Raw genomic sequence first — 19,153 nt, forward strand, 5'->3', positions numbered from 1 at the left:
CTGCTGCTGTCTGTATTGTGGCATCTGGTTGCAGTGCCCCCCACATACCTGACCCCAGGGATGTCATGGAAGAGGGGCTGGACCGAGATAGTTAAGGGTCATACAGGGTATGTAGGGGTGGAGTGTCTAGTCAGGCCACTCAGGACGGCTGCTCTCTTTCTCCCTGTACACGCCCTGCTTGACCAGGGCCTGCTTCACCCACACCTACTCACAGGGCTGACCTTCCTACACACTTGCCCCAGGCCCAGCTAGTGATTGCTCTGGTCAAAGGGGTGGTGAGGGGTGTGCCCCTCTGCTGGTTTCCCTGGTAACTAATGAGCCAACCTGACCCAATTCCCAACCTGTAACTGGCAATCTCCCCTTCCCCCTCCTCCCCAGGGAAGCCTGCCACCCTGTCATGCCCGCTGTCCACCTCACGCGGTGGGGTGTCAGTTCAGGACCTTGCTTCAGCCGTCTAAGCTGTCCCATCACTGATGTCTCTGTTGCTGACTCTGGCCTCTTTCTTTGGTCTTAAAGCTGTGCAAGTGCAGGCCTTGAAGGCCTGCAGGGTGTAGCCCAACAGGGTTATGTTTAGAAAGCAGTGCATAGGAGAAAAGGGAACCCTCTTGCATTGTTGGTGGGAATGTAAATTGACACAGCCACTATGGAGAACAGTATGGAGGTTCCTTAAAAAACTAAAAATAGAATTACCATATGACCCAGCAATCCCACTACTGGGGATATACCCTGAGAAAACCATAATTCAAAAAGAGTCATGTACTACAAGGTTCATTGCAGCTCCATTTACAATAGCCAGGACATGGAAGCAACCTAAGTGTCCATCAACAGATGAATGGACAAAGAAGATGTGGCACATATATACAATGGAGTATTACTTAGCCGTAAAAAGAAACGAAATTGAGTTATTTGTAGTGAGGTGGATGGACCTAGAGTCTGTCATACAGAGTGAAGTAAGTCAGAAAGAGAAAAATAAATACCATATGCTAACACATATATATGGAATCTAAGAAAAAAAAAAGGTCATGAAGAACCTAGGGGCAAGACGGGAATAAAGACACAGACCTACTAGAGAATGGACTTGAGGATATGGGGAGGGGGAAGGGTAAGCTGTGACAAAATGAGAGAGTGGCATGGACATATATACACTACCAAATGTAAAATCGATAGCTAGTGGGAAGCAGCCGCATAGCACAGGGAGATCAGCTTGGTGCTTTTTGACCACCTAGAGGGGCGGGATAGGGAGGGTGGGAGGGAGGGAGACACAAGAGGGAAGAGATATGGGAACATATGTATATGTATAACTGATTCACTTTGTTATAAAGCAGAAACTAACACACCATTGTAAAGCAATTATACTCCAATAAAGATGTTAACAAAAAAAAAAAAAGCAGTGCATATAGTGTTGTCTTTAAAATCTCACCAGAATTAGTCATGGAAATTAATATTGAAATATTTCTTCAAGCACTCAAAGCCAGTGCCTTTACAGAGTCTTTGCCGTGTATTCACCAGAGAAGGCAGAAGCATTACAAATGGTGCCTCAGATTCCACTGGACAGCCAATCTCCCCACCAACCACCTGCAAAGTTACAAGACCTACCTGGAGCACACAGGTATGGTCAACGACAGTTTCAGTTCTCATTGTTTTAACTCAATCAATGGTATGTAACCTTGCGACCACTCCCTCTCTTGGAACTCTATTCTGTTTTTCTTACAGGGAACCACACCTATTTTTGGTCTTTTTCACCATATTTTCTTCATGTCTTCTTTCTCTGACAAAACCTTAAATGCTGGTATTCCCCCCTTCTAATCCTTGGCCCTCTCTCTTCCCTTCCCTTTTCATTTATTCCCCTTCATTCATATGGCTTCAACTATCAGCCATAAGGTGATAACTCCACCTGTAACTCCAGGCCTGGCCTCTAAGCTCTAGATTCTTGCTGTTCAATAGGGCAGTTACTAGTCACATGTGACTGAAATTTTTTAATTAGAATTAAATAAAATTTAAACTTCCATTCCTCAGTCTCACTAGCCACATTTCAATACTGAATAACCACATACGTCTAGTGTATGCCACATTGTATATAGTTCAGGTAAAAAAACTTTTCCATCATCACAAAAAAATTCTACTGGACAGTGACACCTAGATAACAATAGCTAGTAATATATGTGCCAGGGATTCTTCCAAGTCTTTTATATGTAAACTAATCCTCACAACAAACTTCTGAGGTACTTAACAGTAGTCAAAATCACAGACACAGAAAGTAGAATGTTGGTTGCTGGGGGGCGTCAGGGAGTGAAGGTTGGGGAATTGTTTAATGGATATAGAGTTTCCATTCTGCAAGATGAAATTAGTTCTGGAGATGAAGGATGGTGATGGCTGCACAATATGAATGTACTTAATACCACTGAACTGTACACTTAAAAAGAGTTAAGATGTCAAATTTTATATGTATGGTAGCACAATGAAAACAAACAAACAAGGTTTGTACTAAGTACTTTTAAGATTGTGGTGAAACTGGTATGCATTGTAGCTTTGGAAACAGGTATTTGGAACTCATTATAACAGATAACTAATGCCAGCAGTAAGACTACTGAAAGAGAATCCAATTAAAATGGGAATTTTATGGTAGACACTTTAAAAAAAAAAGTGTGCTTGGGACTATAGCTTGAAACATGAAACTAATATGATGAAAATAAATTTATCATATATTTAACAACATTGAGGTTAACACTGCAACTATTTGCTAACACTTAGAACAAAGACATTGGTTATACTGACATAACAATTTTGAAAAAATTATGAATAAGTAAGTGTGCATTTAATTTTTTTAGATTCTACAAGCACCTGTACAAAATTCAACAGGTTCAAAAGTGTACACAGAATAGTAACACTTCCCTCTCTCCAATATTCAGTTCACCCTCCCTGGTGGAGACTTCTATTTATAGCTCATTGTATTTACATACAGGGATATTCTAGAAACCTGTAACATGTATGTATGTATGTATGTATGTATGTATTGTCTCTTTCCTCCTTTCCTTGTCCAATGCCCTGCGGTTTTCACTTAATATATCATGGAGAGCTTTCCATATCAAGAGTATATGTATTTAAATAATACCTGTCAAATTATTCTCCTTAGAAGTTACAGTCAATTATTCCCTAATGTCTGAGAGTATATTTTTTTAATTTACTTTTTAATCAGTTTCAGGTGTACAACATAATAATTTGACATGTGTATACATTGCAAAATGATCAACACAATAAGTCTAGTTAACATCCATCACCTTACGTAGTTACCAAAAAGATTTTTTCTTGTGATGAAAACTTTTTTTTTTTTTTCCGGTACGCGGGCCTCCCACTGCTGTGGCCTCTCCCATTGCGGAGCACAGGCTCCGGACGCGCAGGTTCAGCGGCATGGCTCACGGACCCAGCCGCTCTGTGGCATGTGGGATCTTCCCAGACCGGGGCACGAACCCGTGTCCCCTGCATCGGCAGGCGGACTCTCAACCACTGTGCCACCAGGGAAGCCCGTGATGGAAACTTTTAAGATTTACTCTCTGGGACTCCTCTCGTGGTCCAGTGGTAAAGAATCTGCCTCCCAATGCAGGGGATGCAGGTTCTATCCCTGGTCGGGGAACTAAGATCCCACATGCCACGGAGCAACTAAGTCTGTACGCCCTGGAGCCCAAGCACCACAACTAGAGAGACAAAATACACATGCCACAACTAGAGAGAAGCCCACGCACCAGAACTAGAGAGAAGCCCATGCACCGCAACGAAGACCCAACAGCCAAAAAAATAAAAAAAGAAATAAAATATTTTTTTAAAAAAAGATTTACTCTCTTAGCAACTTTCAAATACAGTAGACCCCCTTATCCGTGGTTTCAGTTACCTGCGGTCAACCATGGTCCAAAAATATTAAATGGAAAATTCCAGAAATAAACAATTCATAAGTTTTAAATTGTGCACTGATACAACTAGCGTGACAAAATTTCACACTGTCCCAATCCATTCGTCTGGTGCATGAATCATCCCTTTGCTCATCGTATCCCACCCATTAGTCACTTATTAGCTAACTTGGTTAACAGGTCAACCATCATGGTATCTCAGAGCTTGTGTTCAGTAACCCTTCTTTTACTTAATAATGCCCCAAAGTGCAAGAGTAGTGATACTGGCAATTCAGATCTGCCAAACTGAAGCCATAAAGTACTTTCTTTAAGTGAATAGGTGAAAGTTTTCAACTTAATAAGGAAAGAAAAAAAATCATATGTTGAGGTTGCTAAGATTCACTGTAGAGAACAAATCTTCTATCCATTAAATTGTGAAAAAAGGAAAAAAAATTTGTGCTAGTTTTGCTGTCATGCCTCAAACTGCAAAAGTTATGGCCACAATGTGTAAGTGCTTGATTATGATGGGAAAGGCATTAAATCTGTATCAATACATTTTGAGAGGGAAACCACATTTGCATAACGTTTATTATAGTGTATTGTTATAATTGTTCTATTTTACTATTATTGTTCATCTTTTACTGTGCCTAATTTATAAATTAAACTTTATCATAGGTCTGTATGCATAGGAAAAGACATAGTATATACAGGATTCTGTACTATACAAGTTTTCAGGCATCCATGGGGCAGGGGTGGTCTTGGACCATATCCCCCACAGGTAAGGGGGGACTACTGTATGCAATACAGTATTATTAACTATAGTCACCATCCTGTACATCACATCCACGTGACTTATTTCATAACTGAAAGTTTGCACTCTTTGACCCCCTTAACCCATTTCTCCCACACCTCCACCCCCTGCCTCAGGCAGCCATCAACCTGTTCACAATGTCTTTATCCATTCATCCACATCCAGCGATGGACACTTAGGTTGTTTCCATATCTTGGCTATTGTAAATAATACTGCAATGGATGTAGGGGTGCATATGTCTTTTTTTTAACTTTTTTTTTTAATTGGAGTATAGTTGCTTTACAATGTTGTGTTAGTTTCTGCTTTTTTCAAGTTAGTCTTTTAGTTTTCTTCAGGTTAATACCCAGAAGTGGAATTGCTGGATCATATGGTAGTTCTATTTTTAATTTTTGGAGAAACCTCCATACTGTTTTCCATAGTGGCTGCACCAACAGAGCATGAGCATTCCTTTTTCTCCACATGCTCGCCAACACATTATTTCTCATCTTTTTTATAATAGTCATTTTAACAGGTGTAAGGTGATAATTGCATTGTGGGTTTGATTTGCATTTCCATGATGATGAGTGATGTGGAGCATCTTTTCATATTCCTGTTGGCCATCTATATGTCTTCTTTGGAAAAATGTCTATTCAGATCCTCTGCCCGTTATTTTAATCAGGTTGTTTGCAGGGCTTTGCTATTGAATTATATGAGTTCTTGATATATTTGGGGTATTAACCCCTTATCAGGTATATGATTTGCAAATATTTTCTCCCATTCAGTAAGTTGCCTTTCATTTTGTTAACGGTTCCCTTTGCTGTGCAGAAGCTCTTTAGTTTTATGTATATCATATATTTGACCCTTGTAAACCTCTTCGGTGAAAACAGTACGCCATAGTTAACACATTTCTTATTATGAGTAAGGTCACATAAGTCGTATGCTTAAAGAGGCACCTATTTGCATTTTCTGTTCATGTTATTTCCTCATTTTTGTTTTTTGAATAGAGATGTAAATAGTCATCACTTTATTATGAATAACATCTTTCAGGATACCGTGTTGAAAATATTTTATTTAAATTTTTTGAAGATTAAAAAATGCTGTTAAGTATATCAATAACTTGTTTTATGGTTTTGCAATTTTTACACCACTTTAGGCATTCCCATTCTAAGATTATGTTAAAAATTCTCCCATGTTCTGGTATTTTTATGGCTTTCTTTTCTATTAATATCTTTGATATCTCTGGGACTTACTGTGGTATAAATGAGTGAGGCATTTAACTTAATTTTTTCCAGGTCTCCAGTTTTCTCCAAACCATTTACAGAATATTTCATTCTTTCCCACTGCTTACCTTTTTTATTTGACACTCAGGTCACAGAGCTTCTCCTCTCCCTGGGAACTAGGTACCAGTTTCCTTGGGAACCAGGTACTTTGTTCCACATTATCCCTTTCCACAACCCTTCTCTCATTGTCCCTGCCCCCTTCTAAGGCCTTCACACAAAGGGTCTCCTCTTGTCTGGAAGTCTCCTTCCCCACCCCCTTGACTTGCTAACTCCTTCTCATACTCAGATCTCAAGTTGTTTGTTTTTTTTTTTTTTGGCTGCGCTGGGTCTTCGTAGCTGCGCGGTCTTTCTCTAGCTGCAGTGAGCGGGGGCTACTCTTCGTTGCAGTGCACGGTCTTATTGCGGTGGCTTCTCTTGTTGCAGAGCATGTGCTCTAGGCACAAGGGCTTCTGCAGTTGTGGCATGCACGCTCTAGGGCGCAGGCTCAACAATCGTGGCGCATGGGCTTAGCTGCTCTGCAGCATGTGGGATCTTCTCGGACCAAGGTTTGGACCCGTGTCCCCTGCATTGGCAGGCGGATTCTTAACCACTGTGCCACCAGGGAAGCCCCTCAGGTCTCGAGTTTAAATATCACTTCTCTAGGTTAGGTGCCAAATTTTATATCCCCAAACAACTCCACACTTCCTCTGTGGTGCAGCTGTTCCCACGATGACAAAGATCCAACCCATGTTGGACACTTCAGTATCCCTAGTGCCTACATCAGTACATAGTAGATAGAGCTTAATAAATATTTATTGAATTAATGCAATGTCTATTTTTTCCCTCTGATTGATTCTCCTCCTTATGCTGTGGTTGGGAGAATGACGGGGAGCTGTGGTTCCATTAGTGAATGCTGAGTCCAGCCACTTGACGCTTACAAGTCTCCTCAGGGCCTCCTACTAAGAAGTGACGACTCTAGGGGCCATCCTGGCCCCTCCAGACATGTCGGGCTTTGACCCAGCAGATCCAGATTTGAAAGGTACGTACATATAGCTTTGGCCTTTGCTGTGGGACTCTGGGACTTATTAATCTTCAGAAAAAGAAGCATGTTAGGAGAGTTTCCTTGACCCAGTTTTTTACCCCCCTTATTTTACCACCTTGGATGTGAGGCGGTATGAACGCAGTTAGCACTCAGAGAAGCTGCCACTTGACACTTAGGATGTCACGTGATTAATTTTTCCCTTTTAACTTAGCCTTGGTACCTGTTGAAAAAATATTATCCTCATAAAATCCCAGATATTCTACTTGGTAATTTCTGTAGAACCAAATTCTGCTCTTGGGAACTCTAACACTTGCATTATGTAAGTTAGAAGCAGAAATCAACAGGGAAGAGAAAGAAGAAAATAACGTGAGAAAAAAACGCAGGTGATTTTAGCAGAATACTTAGCTCTTGCTTCCCAAATATTTTTAATTCAGAAAAAAAAGCTTCAAAATTCAAGTGCAATATTATCAACATAAATTAACATTTAATTATGCACTCAGGGTATTGTTCTGAAGTGAGTTTAATTAACAAATAACTAGGTTTGGTAATATCTTGCCTGGATCTCTGTCCCCTTGAGAAGAGGAAGTTGAATAGTTGAAATAGCATGGTCTGATTGCTGCAGACTAAGATTACCCTGTTTCATTCTTGTCCGCCCTTCCTTCTCTTTCCCAAGGGCAGAAATGAACAAAATAATTTTCTAATCGTTTAGCACTCAGTTTTCTACCTAGCAAAGACAGTGTGGTTGTACCAGCTCTCATTTTTAAAAAAATTATAGCATTTGAAATTCAGTGCATATTCATCTTTGATTCATTTCCTCTCATTTAAAAAAAATACTGTGGAAAATTTCAAACATGTACAAAGTACACAGAACTGTAAAATGAATATCCTTGTATCAGCATTCTGCCATATTGTTTAATCTATACCTCCACCCACTCCCCACGGGGTATTCAATTATTTTTTTAAGATAAATTTTATGTATGTTGAGATGCCTAAATATCTGAACAACTGTGACAATGGATACATCTGTGTAACCCATATCACAATGAAGATATACAACACATCCATCAGCCCAGAAAGTTCCTTCTCTCTCAGTCAATTCTTTGTCCTCTCCCCCACTCCAGGCAACCACTGTTCTGATTTATTTTTTCAACAGATTAGTTTTGCCTGTTCTATAATTTCAGGTACAAGGAATCATTAAGTATGTACTCTTTTGTGTCTTATGCCTTTAATTAGCATAATATCTGAGCTTCATTTAGCTTATTGTGTATATCAGTAATTCATTCCTTTTTATTGCTGAGAAATGTTCCAGGGTTTAAATATATCACAATTTGTTTATTCATTCTCCTGTTGACAGACATTTGGTTGTTTCCAGGTTTTAGGTATTATAAATAAGTTATGAACATAACTTATGATGTTCTAAACATTCTTGCACAGGTCTTTTTGTGGACTTTTTTCATTTCTCTTAAATAAAATACCTAGCTCGGAATAGCAGAGTCAAGGGATAGGTGAATGTTTAACTTTATATGAAAACTGCCAAACATTTTTTCAAAGTGATTGATTGTATTATTTCACATTCCTACCAGTAATGTATGAGAGTTCTGTTTGCTTCACATCCTAACAAATATTGTCAGCAGTCTATTAAATTTTTGCTTTCCTAGTGAGTCTGGAGTGATTTCTCCTTGTGATTTTAATTTTCCTTTTCTTTGATTAATATTAAACATTTTTCATGTGTTTATTGGCCAATTATGTAGCTTCCTTTGAAAAATGTCAGTTAAGTGTTTTGCCTATTTTTTAATTGGGTTGTCTTTTTATTCGAGTTATAGAAAGTCTATATTTTCACATAAGTTCTTTGTCAGATAAATGAATATTTTCTTCCAGTCCATGGTTTGCCTGTTCATTTTCATAATGTTGTTTTAATTTAATTTTTATTTTATATTATAGTTGATTTACAATGTTGTATTAGTGTCAGGTATACAGCAAAGTGATTCAGTTATACATTTATCCATTCTTTTTCAGATTCTTTTTCCATATAGGTTATTACAGAATACTGACTAGAGTTCCCTGTGCTGTACAGTATGTCCCTGTGGGTTATCTATTTTATATATAGTAGTGTATATATGTTAATCCCAAACTCCTAATTTATCCCTCCCCGCCCCGCAAATTTCCCCTTTAGTAAGCATAGTGTGTTTTCGAAGTCTGTGAGTCTGTTTGTTTTGTAAATAAGTTCATTTGTATCGTTTTGTTAGATTCCACATATAAGTGATATCATATGATATTTGTCTTTCTCTGTCTTACTTCACTTAGTATGATAATCTCTAGGTCCATCCATGTTGCTGCAAATGGCAATATTTCATTCTTTTTTTATAGCTGAGTAATATTCCATTATATGTATGTACCACATCTTCTTTATCCATTCCTCTGTTGATGGACATTTAGGTTGCTTCCATGTCTTGGCTACTGTGAATAGTGCTGCTATGAACATTGGGGTGCATGCTTCTTTTCAAATTATAGTTTTCCTTCACTCTGTTAATGTGGTATATTACACTGATCAATTTTCATATGTTGAACCATCCTTGCACTCCAGGAATAAATCCCACTTGGTCATGGTGTGTGGTCTTGTTAATATGCTGTTGAATCTGCTGTGTTTCTATACACTAACAATGAAATATCAGAAAGAGAAATTAGGAAAATAATCCCATTTACAACTGCATCAAAAGGAACTAAATACCTAGGAATATATCTAAAGAGGTAAAAGACTTGTACTTGGAAAACTACAAGACACTAATGAAAGAAACTGAAGATGACATGAACAGATGGAAAGATATACCATGCTCATGGATTAGAAGAATCAATATTAAAATGACCGTACTACCCAAAGCAATCTACAGATTCAATGCAATCCCTATCAAAATACTAATAGCATTTTTCACACAACTAGAACAGCAAATAATTCTAAAATTTGTATAGAAACACAAAAAACGATATCCAAAACAATCTTGAGAAAGAAGAACAGAGCTAGAGGTATCATGCTCCCTGATTTCAAACTATACTACAAAGCAACAGTAACCAAGGCTCCCCTGGTGGCACAGTGGTTAAGAATCCGCCTGCCGATGCAGGGGACACGGGTTCCTGCCCCCGTCCGGGAAGATCCCACATGCCGCGGAGCGGCTGGGCCCGTGAGCCATGGCCGCTGAGTCTGCGCGTCCGGAGCCTGTGCTCCGCAACAGGAGGGGCCACAGCAGTGAGAGGCCCGCGTACCACAAAAAAAAAAAAAAAGAAACCATCAACAAAATGAAAAGGCCACCTACTGAATGGGAGAAGATATTTGCAAACAATATCTGATAAGGGGTTACCATCCAAAATATACAAAGAACTCATACAACTCAACATCAAAATAAACAACCTGATTTTAAAATGGGCAGAGGATTTGAATAGACATTTTTCCAAAGAAGACATATACATCATAAAGGGCATACTTCACAGGTTTCATAATCAAGTTTTAAAATGTAATAAAAGCAAATCACAATCATAAAAAATAAAACACAAGTAATAACAAGTACATTGTAGAAAATTAAAAAATGCTATTTATTTGCCTTATTTACCAAATGGTTAGCTACAAAGATACAATTTTTGCCTTGGAGTTTAAGGCAGTTTCATTTCTTACCACAGTTACTTTTTCTGACGCTAGAATCTTCTGTGCTAGAATCTTCTGTGTCTTCTCTGTATTTAATTGATCATTTACGTTTTATGTTTGTCCACTTGGGAACCATACTTTCTTCATGATCACTGAAGCTCTGCAATATAAAATGTCATGGTCTTCATATATTTGAGTAGTACCGATCCCGGTTTTGAAAGTCTCTATGAGCGTATCTTGCATAGGTCTTATTATGAGGAATCCTTCCAAAAGGTTCATGGTCATTGAAACAAGATTCAAAAACTTCATCAACAGCCTTCTGAGCTACTTCTTTGCTGATGTTCCTAACAGCCAGGATAGAACGAATGGCTCTGTCTCGCACACAAGTCTAAGGAGAAAAGTATGTGGCTTTAATTTTACGAATATATGAAAATTTTGTCATGAAATAGTAACATTTTATATAATGTGTGAACCACCGTCAAAATTAATTTCCTCTCATGTTATTTTATTAATTTCTGTCAGTCCGAAGAAGAAAGACTAAATTATGGAACGTGTTTAGCTCAACCTAAAATTATTCAGGTATAAGTAAGATCTCCTTCCCCTCCTCCCTTCTTCTCATCTTTCCTAATGATGATAATTTCTAGGCAGTATCTGCTAAACAATAACTCCAACTTTGCGAAATCATTAAAAAGTCTATAAATAAGGTTCTGGTTGAGCTTTTTAATTTGAATAAATATGAAATATACTCCTGTGCCTCTCTCTGCCTTAGCTTTTCAGGTGACCAATGCTAGATAACTTTTCCTTCGAGAGGGGCATCTCCCCTGGAGGCAACAGGAAACCACACGTACATACACACAAAATTTGAAGGCATCCTAATTTTTCAGGGGGGAAAAAAAAAATCAAACAACTTTTTTCTTGGGTACATACTGTACAAAAGCAGGGACTCTGTTCTCTAGGACTCTTCTCTGGGATGTTCTGATGTGCACCCTACTTCCACTGAGAGCCAGAACACACCACCCATTCAAAGACTGCCTGAGCTGAATTCACCAGATGAGCAGGGATTGGAGGGCACAGAAGACATGCAGCACAAGTCTGTGGCACATCACTAAGCGGACTTGGCACAGGCTGAAAGCATAACAGCCCTATCAGAGTAGCCACCCTTCCCAGGCCCCAGGTTTGCCTTCTAACTAACTCCCATTCACTGAGTTCAAAATATCTCTTCGTAGTTCTCTGTGACCTTCTACCTTCCTCCCCAGAGTTGAGTTACTCTTTTCTCTGGAGAGCCAAGGGCCTTCCTGCAGTTGTTCCAAGACTGTCCTTTTTGCATCTGGTTAAAACTGCTATCCTGGGCTTCCCTGGTGGCGCAGTGGTTGGGAATCCGCCTGCCGATGCAGGGGACGCGGGTTCGTGCCCCAGTCCAGGAAGATCCCACATGCCGCAGAGCGGCTGGGCCCGTGAGCCATGGCTGCTGAGCCTGTGCGTCCGGAGCCTGTGCTCCACAACGGGAGAGGCCACAGCAGTGAGAGGCCCGCATACCGAAAAAAAAAAAAAAAACCTGCTATCCTGATGCCCATGTACCTGACAAATTGGCCCAGTAACCTCTTCCCATTGAAGAGCTCTGACCAGCCTTTCTCCTAAATGTGGACACAGAGCCCCTTGGTTGCTATGGGCAGAACTGCTCACATTCTTCACCAGTCCATCAGTTAAACTTCCTCTCCCCATGCCCATCTATCGTGGACCTTAAAAGCTTTCTAGTACGGTAGAAACTAACACAACATTGTAAAACAACCATACCCCAATAAAAAAATATAAAGTGTTTCTTTTAGACAACAAAAACAACAAAAAAGCTTCCTAGCAGGATGATCTTGCCTATAGTTTTCATTTTGTTTTGTTTACAAAATCTCTCAGCTCAGCTCATCATAATCAAGTCTGTGCTGATCCAAAGCTTTGCCGTCACGTCATATAGCCTTTAAAGGTGTGCTAATACACAATGCGCTGCAGTGCAGTCTCTGTGCTGACAGGTATTACTTTTTTGTCTAGAGAATACTGTGATGGTTTCAAAACACAAGTCCAGTACTGTTAGGATAAAAGTAAGACAGGCTGTGAATTCACTTCCAGTCCTTATCTACCCCCATCCAAAAGTATCCCACGTGTGAGACCGTAGCGCTTTTCACTGTGAAAATCTCTCACTTAGTCACATAGCTTGCCCATAATTATAAAATAGAACTGAATTCCATCTATTTGGCTTAAGTGATACACATTTTGTATTCTTTCATATAAGTAGTTCTTTCAAATTTCAAATACTAAATATACTTCTCATTTTTCTATTCATTATTTCCACTCATAGCACTCTTAACAGTAAATGATTTCATATGTTAGGTTTTACCTGATGGTGTTGTTTTAATCCAAAATGTAACCTGAATATTTCATTTAAGAGTGAGCAGTCTCCACTAAGGTTAGCAGCTCGAACCTATCACAAAGACAGAAGGCAAACAAAAAGAAAATAAGCACTTGTGCTCTATACCTTTATATCAACTGATTTTTTTAATTGTAAAAGAATATAAAATTGGTATATTTTTCTGAGAACTGAGTACCTGTGAGGTTTTTTTTTTTTTTAACTCTATTGACTTAAGAAATTCTTAAGAAAAAGAGCAGATATCCATGAGCTACACTAGGCAGCGCCAAATACACTGGGGGCAATCACCTATTCAAAGGGAATTTTCAAAACTTTCCACCAGAGTCTTACAGACAGAACTAATTTCTTTTGGAACCAAAAGTCAAAGAGTTGGACCTCAAAGTTAAAGATTATGCTCTCTACAAAATACAAACACTTCTAGAAATTACCAAAAGGACTTCAAGAAAGCATTCTTCCAAAGATTTACAAACTGAGTTTCAATGTGAGCTTAAAACTGAATACATCAGTACCTAAGACACTTTAGGCACACAAACCTCCCAGCTCTCCTAGCCCAAATCACTGAAACTCTCTTGGACCTTCCCTTAACCCCGTGTTAGTTCATGCCCTTCCTCCAGGGTCTTGATGGGCCTATGAAAAATTAAGTGGTACAGAGAATCAAGAACATTCCAAACTGGGCACGCTATGAACATGACAGCTTGTAGTAGGTATTTTCTGTATCTTTAAGGTAAAAAGCAGCTTTAATAGGTGAAAAAGTCATGGAACTACCCACATGGATTCTACAGCCAACCTGGCCACGTTTTTGCTCATTCACTGCAATCAGAATGGCCCACTTCTTGTTACTTCTATAATAACATGGCTTCATTCCTCTGAGGAGCTCAAAGCACTTAACACACTTTAACTAGCTAACAGGCATTAATTCTCATAACACCCAAGAGAGAGAAATATTTAAAAGCTCAGATTTTGGTCTTCCTTCCAAATATATGAGTTATAATCAGATGCAGTGAGGCTACTTATTAATTTCAAGGGAAAGAGAAAATAAGTTATAAAGTATAAGCTTGAAATTTATATTAGTTTTCTTTAGCTTCTCAGCACACTGCACTCTTCAATTAATGAAATGCAAGTATGAAATACAAATGTCTTTCTAGGAGCATATGTATGTGTGTATTTCTGACAGCAATCCAAAATGCTTAATAATAAATATCTTCCTATGTTGTATTTTTGAAACGAACTGTTTTACTCTAGGGAAAGCTAGGAACTTTACCTATGGAAGGCAGCACAGCAAACCACTCAAGAACCTTGGTTGTAATCCTGCCTCTGCCACTTACTATGTATGGTATCTGAACAACTGCCTCACTTTTCACAAAAATAAAACGGGGATAACAGTATCTACCTCAATGGGCTGTTGTGAATATTAAATAGAGTCCACAGGGCTTCCCTGGTGGCGCAGTGGTTGAGAGTCCGCCTGCCGATGCAGGGGACATGGGTTCATGTCCCGATCCGGGAAGATCCCACGTGCCGTGGAGCGGCTGGGCCCGTGAGCCATGGCCACTGAGCCTGCGCGTCTGGAGCCTGTGCTCCGCAACGGGAGAGGCCACAACAGTGAGAGGCCCGGATACCGCAAAAAAAAAAAGAAAGAGTCCACAAACAGCACAGGGTTTGGCACACAGCCCCTCAGTAAATGTTAACTATAAATTTTTTGTATTATATAGTTTATTCCATAGGAAAAATAGCTTATTATTAAAAGTCATCACTATTATTAGGATTTAAAGGTTATATTTAAGACAATTCTAAAAAGATACTTAAAAATGTCTGCCTGCTGTACCTAAAAGAATTGTATTCAATAGTTAAAAATGTAAACTGAAGACTAATGTGGAATTATGACAAGAAAAGGAATACATTTAAATAAATCATACTTGAATAAAATGTTCAAACACACAACAGTGTCCTTGGGGAAAAAGTACCTTCTACAATAAAACTTACCTCAGAGCAGGCCAAGTGCCTGACGTTGGTGAACCAGTCGACATGAGCTCGACAATGATCGAATGCATGAATGAGCTCATGGGTGACCACTCTGTTCATATGGGCCTGATTACAGATATTATTCTGGCACAAAACAATCTAAGAAGCACCAAAATGAGGAAAGTTCGGTTATTTCTAAAATCTACTCTCACTTCGTAGATTCCATCTTCTCTCTCACCTGAGTAGGCTCAACTGCTTGGAAAGCCTCACCCACTCTATCCACACTCTATCCACCCAACACCCACCCCTCCATCAAGACTTGGTCTTCACCATACATTCTCCATGAAGCCTTCCCAATGGCTAACTTCTCCCTTCTCCTCTCTCTGGACTACACAGCACTTAGTTTAAGGACATTTATTCACACACCATCCTCACTGGGTTGACTGTACCAGCCATCTTAGACTCCACAGTCTTGTATTAAGAGTGGACTCTGGAATGAAGCAGGGAGATTCAAATTCCAGCCCCACTCCTTACTAAGTCAGTGACCTTGGGCAAGTTTCTTAAGCTTTCTGTGCCTCAGTTTCCTCAACTATAAAAAAGGAGGTGACTTATAGAGTACCTACCTCTTAGAATTGTGAGAATTAAATGAGAATATGTGTAAAATGTTTCTTATCAAGTTTCTCAATAAGCAATGAATCAACAATGAATGACCACACTGTCCCATCCTACTAGAATTGCCAGGAAAAGTCCTCAGAAAGAGCTTCAGAAAGAAGTACAAAAAGCCAGCAGCACACTGAGCAGGACCCTATAAGAATAATAAAGACGTGAGGGGTCCTAATAATAATAGCCCCACTTACTGTGTACTTACTGTGTGCCAGACACTGGGACATGTCCCAGATATTTTATATACATTCATTCAACATTCATTTATTCAACTAATATTTATCAAGACCTACTAGAGATTTATAATCTACTAATGGAGATAGAAATTAATCAAATATTTACCAAAATGTTTAAACACATGCAGTGACAGTTGTCATGAAGAAAAACCCAGGTTGTCACGAGTACATACAATGAGAGTGCCCTGGTCTGCAGGGTTGGGAAAGGCTTTTCTGCAGAAGGAGTGTTTAAACTGGGATCTAATGGATGAACAGGAGTTAAATTCGAGGAGAGGGGAAGGGAGCATTCCAGACAGAGAACAACATAGGCAAAGGGTAGGGGGAGGGTTGAAGGAAAAGAATGCTGGAGAAGCTGAAGGCAGGCCTGTAGTACGAAGCACAGAGTTGGAGGCGGTAGGCATGAGACAGGGCTGGTGAGGTCGACAGGGGCCAGATCACTCTTTATCCTGACAACAGTGGGAAGTCACTGAAAGGGAGTAGTGAAACGGGGGGTCCTTTTGACCACAGTTGGAAAAATAAACAAAAGATGATCAAAACTGGATGCACAGAGACTAGTTGAAGGCAAATGAAGTATTCTAGGCAAGAGATAATAGTCCCAGAGCTAGGATGGTGGGGGCCTAAAAAGGTATTTAGGAGGGAGACTGGACAAAATTTGGTGTTGGATAGAATATGGGAAGGGAATCAGAGGTATCAAGGATGATCCCTAAATTTCTGGCACGGGTAACAGGACGGATGGTGGTACGGTTCACCGAGATATGCAAAACTAAAAGACCAGGTTGGGTGGGGATGGAGGATCGTAAAAATCAATTTGAACTTGGACGTGTCAGGTCTGAGGTGCCTTTAGGACATCCAAGTGTAGGTGTTCGGTGAACACTTGGCGATATGGATGTGGAGCTCAAGAGAAAGCTCTGACCCAGCAAAGTAAATGAGATCCCCTTGGTAGAATGCAGAGTAGAAAAGAAGGGGCTCTAACACCAAGGATTAAGGGACTTCATTTAAGGGCTGGTAGAGGAAGCTAGGTTAGCAAAGGAGCAACCACAAGACTGTGGCATACTGGAAACCATGGCAAGAAAGTGGCATTAGCTGTTAAAGTCAAGTGTGTGCATGTGATATGACCTCCACTGTAGCCAGATACCTTGGAATAACTCTTGCCCACGAGCACTGGGAGAGAAGGTGAAGAACATTCACAGCAGCATTGTTTACAATAATAATAAAGTTGGAAACAATCAATACTCGATAGGGTAAACTCTAGTACAGACATATAATGGAATAATATACAACACAAACTAAATTAACCAGAGGTGCACACAACAACACAGAAGAATCTCACAATGCTGAACGAACGAATTAAGTTACAAAGACTGTATGATTTCATAAAATGACAAAGTATTACACATAACCCCAAGTATTAAGCTTAAAAGGAGGAAACTAAACACATTGTTGGACTGTACACATAGATGGCAAAACCATTCAGACAAGCAGGGAATGGTTATCACAGAGGTCAGAATAAGGAAGGGAGGGGGCTGTGACCCAAGAGGGGCACACAGGCTTCTGAAGTCCTGGCAGTGTTTTATTTCTCAAATCTGGGTGGTAGTTATATAGATGTTCATTTTCCTATTATGACTGAAAGTGTACATACAGGTATTTTACTCTTCTATATGAATGAGATACTCCACAACAAAAATTTTAATTAAAAAAAAAAAGAGTGCCCAACTGTGTATAACACTGCTGAGAAATAAGATGAAGATTCAAAACGTGCACTCTATTTAAGCCCCAAAGAGGATGAACTTACCAAGACCCATCTTGGGAGCTACAGGTGTTGCGATTATCAATTTACAAATGAGGAAACAGAATAAAACGAATAACTTGCCCAAGCCCCACAGCTAATAAGCAGGGGAACTAGGATTTGAACTCAAAGTCTGTGTGACTCCAAAACTCAGACATCTCACCCCTCTGCTATGTTGCTCTTTCCCATGATTACCGTGAAACAGCTATAAATAACTCAAATACATATAAAATTCCCTAGCAGGAAACAATTAAATGTACTTCAATGTGTCATATATTCATGATGGAAACAGTGACTTATAACACTTTTATCTACCCTCATATCACATGATACATCCATCTACCACCTCAAGACTGTCAAAACCCCCCACTGACTTAAAACTTACAACATTTATTGACTTAAGTGCTCTGCTTACTATGATAAGTAGTTTACAAGAGAAATCTCATTTAATTCTCATAACCATTCTATAAGATAAATACAATCATTACCCATATTTTACAGATGAGAAAACTCACTCTCCTCATCAAAAATTCTCAAAGATCTATCACTTCTCACCGTGTAAAGGTGAAACTCTATCTTGGCATTCAAAGCCTCCCACCATATAGCCTATCTTTCTTTCCAATCCTATTTCTCCTCATTCCCCATGCATTCCTGCCCTCCAGCTGAATTAGACAACATGCCATTCCCCAAATACACCTTGTGCTTTCTCAACACGTCACTTTTGCTCATGCTCCCCCTGCTTTTGGCAACAGTCTTTGTCTTCTTTGCCCCTGAAGAGCCTTTACATCCTCTAGCTGAATCTGCTGGCATCTTTCAGTCAATCACATCACTGTCCCATTGTGGTAACCACACCCACCTCAAAGAGTTTAACCCGCCTCAAATTTTATCATTGTCTCTGCGTTCCTGTCTTGTCTCCCCTGTGAGATGTAAGGACCTTAAGAGTAAGGACCACAATTAACTCATTTTTTGAATTCTACACAAATTCTACCGAATGGAATGCCCAGCACGTAGAAGGCAATCAGCAAACATCAGGAGAGAGAACTGGAGGAAAGAAGACAACTTGGTAGACCGCCTACCTGAGACACTGAAGCATCAAAACCTCCACTGACATTTCCATTACAATCTTCACAAGAAAAGTGTCTTTCTTTGTTAACAGCACTGGAAGGTAAGAATGGATTAAAAAGACAACGTCCAGAAGTAGTGTTCATGGGGCACAGGGGAAAGAGCCCTGGGCCAGGAGACCCAGATGACACATCTCTCCATCACTATCACATAGGACACCTTGGGAAAGCAACTCAACACCTTCAGGACTCAGTTCTCTCATCTGTAAATAAGGAAACTGTCTCTGCAAAATCTATCCCAGTTCAAATTCTATGCTATGATTCCATAAAGAATTTGATCAACTAATTAAGACCATATTGGAAATATGCTGGAGTCTCTGCCCTTGGGCCAGAATGTTAAGTGGACCTCAGAAATCACTTCTTCCG

At 39.6% G+C, this 19,153-nt stretch overlaps 1 protein-coding gene across 1 annotated transcript in view; it reads right to left on the reverse strand.

The window, feature by feature from the left end:
- Positions 1-10,529: 10,529 nt before the first annotated feature.
- ATP23 (ATP23 metallopeptidase and ATP synthase assembly factor homolog) overlaps positions 10,530-19,153 on the reverse strand; it is a 20,571-nt gene continuing 11,947 nt past the window's right edge. Inside the window, exons 3-6 of the mRNA XM_007467625.1 lie at positions 18,743-18,824; positions 15,003-15,140; positions 12,993-13,076; positions 10,530-10,994 (exon numbers count right to left, since the gene is read on the reverse strand). Coding sequence (XP_007467687.1) covers positions 10,791-10,994; positions 12,993-13,076; positions 15,003-15,140; positions 18,743-18,824 — 508 coding nt within the window. The 3' untranslated portion in view covers positions 10,530-10,790. The remainder of the gene's footprint in view (positions 10,995-12,992; positions 13,077-15,002; positions 15,141-18,742; positions 18,825-19,153) is intronic.

This window comes from Lipotes vexillifer, unplaced genomic scaffold (assembly GCF_000442215.2).
Source record: "Lipotes vexillifer unplaced genomic scaffold, Lipotes_vexillifer_v1.1 scaffold387, whole genome shotgun sequence".
Classification (NCBI taxonomy): domain Eukaryota; kingdom Metazoa; phylum Chordata; class Mammalia; order Artiodactyla; family Lipotidae; genus Lipotes; species Lipotes vexillifer.